General features: G+C 37.9%; 1 protein-coding gene across 1 annotated transcript; it reads right to left on the reverse strand.

The window, feature by feature from the left end:
* Nucleotides 1–1,489: 1,489 nt before the first annotated feature.
* On the reverse strand, nucleotides 1,490–9,730 carry LOC139129857 (acetylcholinesterase-like). The gene is made up of 8 exons (XM_070695537.1): nucleotides 9,323–9,730; nucleotides 8,745–8,901; nucleotides 7,635–7,712; nucleotides 6,685–6,803; nucleotides 5,965–6,138; nucleotides 3,094–3,722; nucleotides 2,255–2,442; nucleotides 1,490–1,645 (listed from the first exon to the last, which is right to left on the reverse strand). The coding sequence occupies exons 1-8, from the start codon at nucleotides 9,671–9,673 to the stop codon at nucleotides 1,575–1,577; spliced, it is 1,767 nt and encodes a 588-aa protein (XP_070551638.1). The 5' UTR covers nucleotides 9,674–9,730; the 3' UTR covers nucleotides 1,490–1,574.
* Nucleotides 9,731–11,180: the final 1,450 nt, after the last annotated feature.

Consider the following 11,180-nt stretch of genomic DNA (forward strand, 5'->3'; position numbering starts at 1 on the left):
GAATTATTGTCATGCTATCAATCACTCGACAGTAAAAATTCCATTACAATCTCTCTTACCGTGTATATTTTCTTGTGTCCATTGCAACCTGGTCGTAAAATACTCGGCCTGCTATACTCATACAATTCATAGCCTTACAACGTTACGTTATATTTTACAACAACACTCTCCATTTTATTACTTTAAGTTTCATTTTTCAATTTAACATTACAAGTTCGCAATTTCTTTTTCTAAATTTCGTGTTACACTTGTAATGAAGTTTGCATCTGATGACTGCATATCTGCGCAAGCAAATTTCAATCTTGGAGAATCTGGATTTTGCAGAATTGGATTCTTTGCATGACTTTCGTTGTGTTGTCTGCTTTTCTCATTTATGGCAGAAAGGTACTACACTACACTACACATCTATATAAAACAGTTTAGTTGCACATAAGTTGCTAATATACAAATAATCTAATGATTATGTTTATTTAGAGTCAGAATATTTCTCAATCATATCATTGCGATATTGTAACAATGAATTGACCAGAAAAACACTGGAATGACAAGGTCCTTACTGAAGCAAAAGACTTCAATGCAATTTGAAAAGTAACTTGTTTAACAAACTCTAAATTTCTCTGTGCTGTATAGATTTAGTGATCATGAAAACCTTAAAGAGGCACTCCCACTTTGTAACATTTTAAAAACACATTTTTTTAATGCCAACGGTCGATATTTGACTTGGCGACTGCGCGCGGATCGCGAGATATCGATAAAAACATGTCATTTCCCGAGCGTATTTTTCACATCCCGAAGTTTTACGATCGTTCTAATTTTGACTCGAAATCCCCCGAAGGTTTGTTGTTGTGCTGATTTACGATATTCTAGGGAGTCTACAATAAGTTCGAACGACGCAATTAATTTACTTCCCACTGCAAAGACTTTATATACAGCATTATGCCTTTACCTCAGGTAAGTTTTAAAAACTTCTCCTTAGTTTTTGTCGTTTTCATTATTCTAAATCGGTTGTATTATATTTTTAACCAATACCACATAAACATCAGTTTTTACAAGTCAAATATTAGCCGCCTCCGATGACTACATTTTGTCGTCTGCCACACAGTACGTCGCGCGCGTGGTATGCGCGCGTGGCATGCGTCTATGCATATCACGCGGCGGCCGCTATGTATCAACCGCACGTAACTGTGCTAGTCACCTTTGCCAATTCTGGTGGAATCAGCAAAAATTGTTTTTCGTTTATACGCCAAGTCAGTAAGACTCAGCTTTCTCCCACAGGCCGTGACCGATCACCGACGCCAGTGGTACTGTGGCGTACAGCAGCGTCAGCGTAGACTCGTACTCCATAGCTTAGTTGACAATGGCCCCAGTGCCGAACGTTCGATGTTCGGAAGCTGAATTTAGGTGGGCCACCGGAATTCAAACTTTTACTTTTTTGAAGACATGTTTTTATCGATATCTCGCGATCCGCGCGCAGTCGCCTCGTCAAATATCGACTGTTGGCATTAAAAAAATGTGCTTTAAAAATGTTACCAAGAGTGAGTGCCACTTTAATCCAAAATATCCACCATCTTTATTTAAGGTCGATTTCCTTTTTCTGTGTACTTCTTACCTTCATCATCTGTGACTGAACAAACAATATCAGTGTCTGCAAAGATGAAAATAAAGTTTTTCTTTGATACTATGCCTTGTCTTATTTCGCTTTAAATTGCACAATTGTCCTGTAGTCGCCTACACTTATAATTTCTTTTTTCCCTGGACCTGCTGCCAGTGCGGATGTATATAGTGTAAAACATTATGACACCTGTGTATGAGCTCCGAGTAAATAAATAAATAAATATGGTAAATAAATACAACTAAGCACATACCAAGATAACAGTTACTTCACGAGTTTGTCCAGAATTACTAATGGCTTAGAAATTGAAACCTCACTTCTCCTTCATCCTTACTGCTATCACTGAGTCTTGCAAATTATCTGTTTTCTTCCAGGGGAAATACCTTGTGATTACTACAATAACGCGCGTCTTCGAAATGAATTATGCCTCGTTCAGTAACTCGTCTATTCTCACTGTATATTCCTAATAACGCCATACCTTAGAGTATACATCTCACGGGTGAAGACACTTTTACATGTTCAATTACACTTGTTTTATCGTAGTTTAAATGCTACCGTTTGGTCTAGTATTGATAGCTTTGACCTTCGAGTACTGTTAAACATATCATATCAATGAATAGTTTCTTGTCAATATCAACAAACCTGTGTGTTTCAATAGCTTAGGAATGAAGACATTCCACATAGCACATTCTCTGGCCTTCAGACCATATTTGGTGTTCATCTTCAGTGACAATTCCTTGTATGCTAATCCAGGTACTTTAAACATAGGCCATACTTCTTGCTTATCTTCTTCAGATATCTCGGCGTCATCGCAGCACAGGTTTGGATTGCTAAGCAATATATACATACGATACGTTTACACATTAGATAACATCCTTATTGATGAAATGCACGTTGAGCGAGAAGAACGTAACATTCATACTACAGTCAAACCTGTCTATAGTGGCATTCAAGGGACTTTGCTAGAGTGGCCTTTATATACAGGTAGCCTTTATAGACAGGTCAGATAATTTATTCTTAATTGGTAAATGTATAAATGTATTTGGCTTGACTTATTATCAAGATGTTTGGCAGGGGACGGATTTACAAGCTAAGACTAACACACATTCAATTTAACATTGTAGTAAAGTTATAACAATACTGTATCTTGACGTCCAAATATCCAGATTTGGATTGGAAGCTTCATCATGTGTCGGTGTGTACATACACCCAAATTAAGTTGACTGGCGTGTGTTTGTAAATGTTTTATACATGCCCATGTTAGGTCCTTTCAGGTTTTTTTAGGCAAACGTATTGAACATGTCAAGGGTGACCTACGTACAGTTCTAAAGAAATTAGGCAATGGGAGATGTGGCAATTTTAAGGTGAAATGGTCACACCGAAGTGATTTGTCTACCTCCTTAGAGTTCAAAATCTTAGACACTTTGGATTATGATGCGAAGGACTCATTTGGTCGGTAGCCCTTGAGGAGGAATTATTACCCTGTCTTTGCAAAATTTGTCCAATATTTCATGATTTTCAGAGACATCTCTACATCCTCCGGCGGCATTGTCCAGTCTTCCCAAAAAGAGAAGTGCCATCCAAACAAAAATGGTAAATCTTCAGCATGGGTTGCCCTCATCCACTTCAGCCGCCATATTGACCTAGCTGGTACGTGGGTCATGATGTAGCGGTACACGTTTGCACCTGCCTGGGAATACGAACGCGCCGATAGATCCGTGGGACAAGTGAAGCCCTGGTCGGTTCCCATCTGAAAGAAGGCGTCTAGGTAGTCAGCGTCGTCGTTGTCTGCTTCTTCCCAGTTGACATAGATGAGTTTGACAGCATCAAGAACAGCTGGGTTGTTCCTCAAAGGACCAGGCAGGAACATGGGATAGGCGGTTTCGTAGACACTTCTATTCATCGATACAGTAGACTCGTTCACTGCACTAGGCCTAACCGACAGAAAGTACACGGATCCTTCATCGGCCATGCTTCCAATCATGATGTCCAAATTTCTTTTCGTAAGCATTTTCTCACGAATAAAGTCTACGGGGTCAAATTTCACCAGGGTGCCATCAACGACTGGAGGGAACGGAGTACCATAACCAGTAAACTTTGCTAGCAAACCCTGTGACATGAAGACATATTTGCGATCCATGATGAACTTTGCGGAATACAGATTTAAATGAAATGAAACCTTCTACACTTAGTCCAGGTATCCTTCACTGTAAGAATGGACATATTTTAGGTTATTGATATTCTGTCAGAAAACCAAATATGGAGAACGGACATCTTCCTTGTATGTCTATTTGTGTTTTCAAACAAACTTAATGAGCTTTAAAGGGAAATTTGGTTTATCATTTAAGCTTCGTAAAGGTGACTGGATGTACAATCATTGTAAATCCACATGATAGCAACTTCATCTGGGCGTTACTGCGTCTCGTTTTGTGACACGCCCCCAACAATTAAGGTAGAAAGGCTTTGGAATCATTATTCAGATTCATATTTCGGTTGGCTGCGTTTATTGACTCATTTTGAAAAAAGAAGATTTCATATACTTTAACCTTCTAGTTTATTGTCAAAATATACTAAACGAGGTCTTATGTTTTCTAATACCATAGGGAAAATGATGGCCGATATGTATGTTGAAAACAGGTAAATTTTAGGTACTTCAGTGTATTAAGCAAATGTTTTCCTGTGTCATCTGATTTTGATTTTGATTATAAAATATAATAATTCTCTGTTACTTCTTAGCTTGAGCAAATATTTTAAACTTTCAGTTTTGAGGCGCCTACTATCTTAAGTAGGTTTACTATGCCGCATTGCTTTACTTGTGGTTCGTTCTTAACTTAGCCAAGAGAGAAAAGTATCCCTTTCCTGCATCAGAAGTTAAATTCACGGTTTAACTCACGAAACAGGTATTCATAGATATGTTTATGGAGCACATATGGCAGGTAATTGACGTTAGTTAATGTCTGAAAACTCTTGATATTAATTTATCAATGTTGTAAGTCCGATCATATCGGCTGTACTGTACAAGCCATGGCTTATTAAAAGGGGAAAACATCTCTGTGAAATTGCAAGGTCATTAGCTTGAACAAAACACTTCCACTTCAAAACAAACAACAGCAGAAATCACTTCAGAATATAGTTAGTAACTTCAAAGGCGGGTTGTGTTTTTATATGAAGAGGCTATTTAAGTGTTTCGGTGACAACTGCCCATGGTGTCACGTGAAGAGCTAATGAGATCGTCGATGTATCTAGGATTTGCAATGTGTGTGGTAAAGTACATACTACATATATACATACATTAAAAAATAATAAGAAACATCTGTCTACATTGACTTTTAACATTTTTATAAGATAAACAGTCAACTATATCTAGTATGTATTCAACCAGTAAACCTTGCTTCTTTTCTTAAGCAGGGAAGCGGTACTTTTTTCTCTTGGCTGTATGATTTACATTGTGCGTGGTAATATCAAGTTCATATACATGTGACGGAACACCCCTGGGTATGCTAAAAATGAATCCAAAATGTATTGAAACAAAGTATTTGAGAATAGTTGGATTGGAATAATTTCGGTTGAAACCCTGTTTCAACACTTAAGTTAGGTATTTTCACAAAGACGAAATGAATATACCAAGATTCTGATCCTTATTCGGCTCCTCTTTTTTGAGTTTCTCTGCTAATCGAAAACGATGATGTGGACAATTTTCAAAAGGTTGAACCCATCCTATCTGATATATTTCACATTCAACACTTCAAGGTAGAGATTGTGCTATAATGTACGATGTATTATCGCATTTGATGGGTCACAAATCTGTAGACATTGTGAGAGAGGAAATGATGTACCAATAAGGGTATTGTACGTAAGGATTTGATTGATGTAACAAGTGTATGCAGGAGTAAAAACAAAATAATATTTAAAGGGGAAGTTCACCAAGGACGATTTATACATATGTGCTAGCTTTGAGTCGCTTATACCAGATAAACATTTCTGCGTTTTATAACTCGCGCGATTTGTTTTCAAAAGGGACAAAAGGGTAGCAGGAAATTGCATTTTAGGGCTTCGTCAGTTAAATTATGTTTGAATCATGAGAGAAAAAAAGAGTTAATGCCAGACTGTGCATATATGCATAACAATTGTCCGTGAGTATCAATCGCATATACAATGAATGGCAATTTTAATAGGCTCAGTATGAACATGAGTAAGTGGGCAATGCCATGCCCATCGGAAGATGGTCCTTGCTACATCACGTGATGAAAGCGCCAAGCTTTGCGCTTTCAGCACATTATGTAAAAATAGACCTTTGTGAGCTTCCCTTTAAATTCAGTTCCACTATTCAACATGGGATGACATTCCCTTACTAATTTTGGATCAGTCGCATTTCTGAAGTCTTCAGCTGGCACGGTTCGTAAACACTCTACCAATTCTTCGGAGGTTTCTCCATCGCATCCAAGCAGCTTACCCAGACCGTAAGCCATCTCGTGGTGGAAATCTCCGGCTTTTCCATGGAACCCAACAAATGTAGACGTGCCACTCTGAATAATATAATGGTGAAAAATGAATCATTATATATAGGAAACACATAGTGTCAGCAAGTGTTAACATTAAACTATTGTGGACAGATAAATAGACATCTTTATGTAATATATATGGATTTGCATACGTCTGGATAGATGATGCATATCACCCAGATGCAGGTAGAGTACTTTTTCTCGTATATATAATGCATTTCTTGTAATAATATCTTTTGTGCTTATGCAAAATGGAGCAATTGCTCTGTATAGGGTATGTACATGTTGTAAGTCAGCACACTTATAAAACATTGTTAGTGATAAAATTAAAAAAGATTATTGTCTTCAGCAACCTTTGAAGAAATAGATGCATTTTACTTTGGGCTTCAGATTATGAAAAAAGGTTGTGGAACAATGTCTATCTGGCCACCATATCGGATCATGCCGCAAATAAATGAATGCTTTAAGTTGGTATGCTACAATATGAAAATTGCAAGTGTAACCCTGCGTGTGAAAGACCTTAGAAGTGTCTGGCATAACTACCTTTGCATATTGTGCGTTGAATCTTACCTGCATAATAACTCTTTGGAAGAGACCCTCCGTCAATGGTGACATTATCAAGTATTCGGAGCTGAGGGAGCCAGCACTTTCACCAAATAAAGTCACTTTACTTGGATCGCCTCCAAATGCTTGTGAAGAAAAAATCAATTATTTGTGTGATCTTTTTCGCTGATGATGAACGTTTGCTAGATCCCCAACAGATCTCCGTCAGTAACTATTTTGTAAGGAATGAAAATTATCATCGAATAGTACCCAATACTAATTACGGACAAAATTGTATGATAAATGATGTATACGAAACTATATCCTTTTGCCACGGCTTGCTAGGCAACGGAACATAAACGACTTTCCTACGGTGAGTTAGATGATGGCGATGATGATTAAGATGAAGACAATAATGATGAGTTTAAAGGTGATTATGATAAAGGTGGTGATGATGATGATAATGTTAATGATGATAATGATGATGATAATGATGATGATGATGATGTTGTTGTTGTTGTTGTTGATGATGATGATGATGATGATGATGATGATGATGATGATGATGATGATGACGATGAAGATGATGATGTTGTTGTTGTTGTTGTTGTTGTTGTTGTTGTTGATGACGATGTTGATGATGATGATGTTGATGATGATGATGATGATGATGATGATGATGATGATGATGATGATGATGGAGGCCGAGCTCACGTTTAACAAACACCGCTGCCAAAGCGCCTAACAGCAGCCCGACCGACACAGGCACTACCGCCTTCACATTAGTGTAAATTAGTGTAAAAGTGTGAACATGCATCATCAAAATCTTTGACAACAGTATCTGTAGCACTTTCAGATGTTCAGCTATTGTCATCGTGATGCTGCCTACCATTTATTACCCGAGCCCTCAAAAAAAATATGTAAACATATCAAATCTTCAGATTTCAACTAAGTGAAAGTCTCTCTAGTTTCCCTACCTTCGATGTTTTCTTGCACCCACTGTAATGCTGCGATCTGATCGTAAAATGCATAGTTGCCAGCAGCATGATCATCACCTGAGTCGGTATGAAATCAAAACAAAAAATTTAAAAGTATTTCCATAAACAAACAATTTGAACACTTCATGCTACACTATCCCTCCAGGTCGTATTTCTATTTTACCAAATGTGAGCACAGTGCCACTTAACATTAAGTGGTAAGTGGCGTCTCATTTGTATTGTAAATTAATTTGCAATATGCCATGGTCCGGAGGCCTAAAAGAGCAATAAAGCATTATTTCTATACAACCCTTCTTTTATGATGTCTGGTGATCTCATTGTGCAAATTAAGTTTTCATAATTCTATAACCAAATTTGTACAAATGGTATGGCACTCAGAATCGCAGATATTGTATACCCATCCACATCAAGGTCTTGACTTGTAGAAATCATCAATATTTGTACAAATACTGTGAAAAACGAAAATAAACATGAGAAATACTGGCAGTAGAACTTGACCGTTCTGTGCTAGCGGCCAAAGAAATTAATTCCACTATTTACACGTGGCATTTGCTATGTAAGGATTAGCTCAGGCGATAAATCATACAAAAGCAGCTATCTCCCTTTTCACTGGGATAAAAGTTCACAGTTTCTAGCAATAAAACAGTAGATTCTATCATTATTTATCATTTTCACTGGGATTTAATTCAGTGGAGTTTATGTTATAGCCAAAATAGTGAAATTACATCCGACTTTTTGGACAATTCTGTGGAGTCTTTTTATAATTCCATACAAGTTCGTGGCATCGCTTGAAACCATCCCGAAACCTTTGATTGCAAAATTTGACCCCTCCCCCCCAAATATTTGTAAAAGTCCACCCCGATCTCCACCGCCCCCCCCCCCCCAACTCGCGCGTCCGCGTAAAAAAACAAAAATCGAATGCTTCTTAAGCATATACTTCTTTCATCTTTTTAATCTGCGATAACTTTAACTCGATACCTTCGAAGCTTAACATCTAATACACTGCCAGGCTTTTAAACTCTGACAACGTTTCAAATATTTAGTGAATGTGATTATTTAAGTTCTCTAAGATTCATCACTCCTACTTACCCGTAGTAAAGAACCCGAAGGGACCAAGTCTATAGTTTATGCATACTACTATGACGTCACCGATAGCAGCCAAAGCTGTGCCATCGTAGTGATATGTCCCAGAACCGATTTTGAAGCCACCTCCATGGAGCCATAACATCACAGGTAATTTCGCTGACTGTAATATGATTTAAGGTAGTCAATAATGCGTTGGCTGCGTGCAAATAAAACAAACAAACAAACCATAGATACACAGATACAGAGATACACACATACACACATACATGCTTACATACATACCTTCCACATATATATACAAATATATATATATATATATATATATATATATATATATATATATATATATATATATATATATATATATATTATATATATATATTATTATATATATACATTCACACCTATATTCACCCATCAATACACAGATTTGAGCGCAGTGGAAAACTAGAGTCTGAATTCGAAATACAACCAATCACGGAGCAGAAAGATCAAACCAATTAGGTTGAACTTTAAACCAGTATCTGTTAACTGCAATAATATGAACAGTCCACAGACACATACAGATGTGCTATACTCACAGTCAACTGAGGGGCGTACACGTTCAGAAACAAACAGTCTTCATCCTGTTGCCCGTTAACTGGAAATAATGGGTGTGCAGGTTGGATGCAAATTGATCTAAAATACGTGGCATCATACACACCGTCCCACGCTGCTTTGGCTTTTGTAGGTCGAAATCTCAGGTCACCGATCGGGGGCTCGGCGTAAGGGATCCCTTTGAAGACGTGCACTGTGCGGCTGACGTCGACGTCTTTGTGTGAGAATTCGACAGCCTTACCGAGTAGCTTTCCTGGCGATATCTCTACTATCGGGTCACCGGCAGTTACCAAAGCGATGAACGCTAAATTCAAGGCGATTTTAAAGGAGATCATGTCGGGGAGTGCGCAGCCGTATTTTAGTCAGGAGTGGACAATGATTGACCTATGGCTTGCACATGTACACCGTGTCGTTGTACATAATAAATACATTGGCGTGTTGAGGTCAAAAAGTGGAACGGTGATAAATATTGCAAGATTGTATCTGTCAATACAGCCACTTTGCACACTAAAGTAAGGTCATCAATAAGCCCCCACAAGGTGACGACCAAAAATGCGGCCTAAAAGTTTGAGGGGACACACAGCTGTCCCATAGAAGCATTTTACCTGTAGGCCTACTTTGAAATACAATGTCCAACGTAGTCAGAATAACATCCCGCAATGAAACTTGGTGAATCTATGAATCGTACACTGTAAAGTGCTCAAGAACCGACGTAGGTATATCGTAGTTCACGATTTTCAGACGACTGTGTACTGCGTCAAGCTACTCATCCTGAAAACACTCCGATGCGATATGGGTACATAAAGCAAGATGATAGTATATACCTATAGTATATTGCATTGCCAAAGCAGCACAATTTCTAAAAAACTGTGCATTTATTGATGGCCTCACGGCAAGCAGCTCTGCCTAAAATGCATTGCGGCTGGTGCAATATAGTCAAGAGACCAGCTGCTCATCTATGAATTTATAGTGAATAGAATACGTGGTTTTTGCCTTCTCGTCTTGTTTTAATAGCACCTGACGTTTTCTCTTGACATCACCTATGGTATCAGTTTCTAAAGTGAAGCAGTCGCCTTCCTTGTTTATCAGGGAGCAACTTTGGCAATCAGTACAATGTCGACTTGATATTCAATACAGGTATTCCTTTTATCTATTTTTGTCGCTCGTGTTTTCATTGAATACTGGCATCATTTGATATATTTTAGATGCAAAGTTATATCGAATAAAAAGAATGGTATAGACCGACGTTATACGTACAGCCATGCTGCTGATGGATTCTCCCAGAAACCCCGAAATCTACCCACAATGCAGTTGTACTGCAGCTCGAACACACATTAGCATTTCATATTTTTGTCTTCCATGAATCTATTGTTCGTCTCGCTACATCTTGGTTCCTTCTTCCAGTAAAGTAATATAAAACTTGACATGGAACACGATTGGAACTAATTTGGGATAATTGGATCTTCATATTTTTCAAATTTCTCAAAAGTGTTAGGTGCTGTACAGCTGAATGTTGCAACATTACAAATAAATCATAAAAACAAGTGTATAAATTAAAAAGAAAACCATATGAGCTTACATTTGCAGATTAAATCAACATTACTTCACCATCCAATTAGCCCAATTTAGTTCCAATCGTGTTATGGCCAATTTGACGTATCAGATCTGTTTATTTTTTATTTTGCCAGTAAATATTAAGGTTCCAGTGACCCCTTGTGCCTCAGCGTATACGCCCACGTCTCGCTATGGCTTATCCTAAAATTAGCAACCTATTTGTTAATTTTTACACTAACAGCCAAAACACAAAATAGACACAAAACACATTAAAGCACATAGAAGACG

This window comes from Ptychodera flava, chromosome 3 (genome assembly GCF_041260155.1).
Source record: "Ptychodera flava strain L36383 chromosome 3, AS_Pfla_20210202, whole genome shotgun sequence".
In the NCBI taxonomy this organism is placed as follows: domain Eukaryota; kingdom Metazoa; phylum Hemichordata; class Enteropneusta; family Ptychoderidae; genus Ptychodera; species Ptychodera flava.

Bases quoted from the DNA above. Each gene is read 5' to 3' on its own strand.
- LOC139129857 (XM_070695537.1), bottom strand. From the start codon at position 9,673: ATGATCTCCTTTAAAATCGCCTTGAATTTAGCGTTCATCGCTTTGGTA. The intron at 8,902-9,322 runs GTGAGTATAGCA...ATCATATTACAG, and splicing joins TGTACGCCCCTCAGTTGACT to TCAGCGAAATTACCTGTGAT. The intron at 7,713-8,744 runs GTAAGTAGGAGT...ATACCGACTCAG, and splicing joins CTTCGGGTTCTTTACTACGG to GTGATGATCATGCTGCTGGC.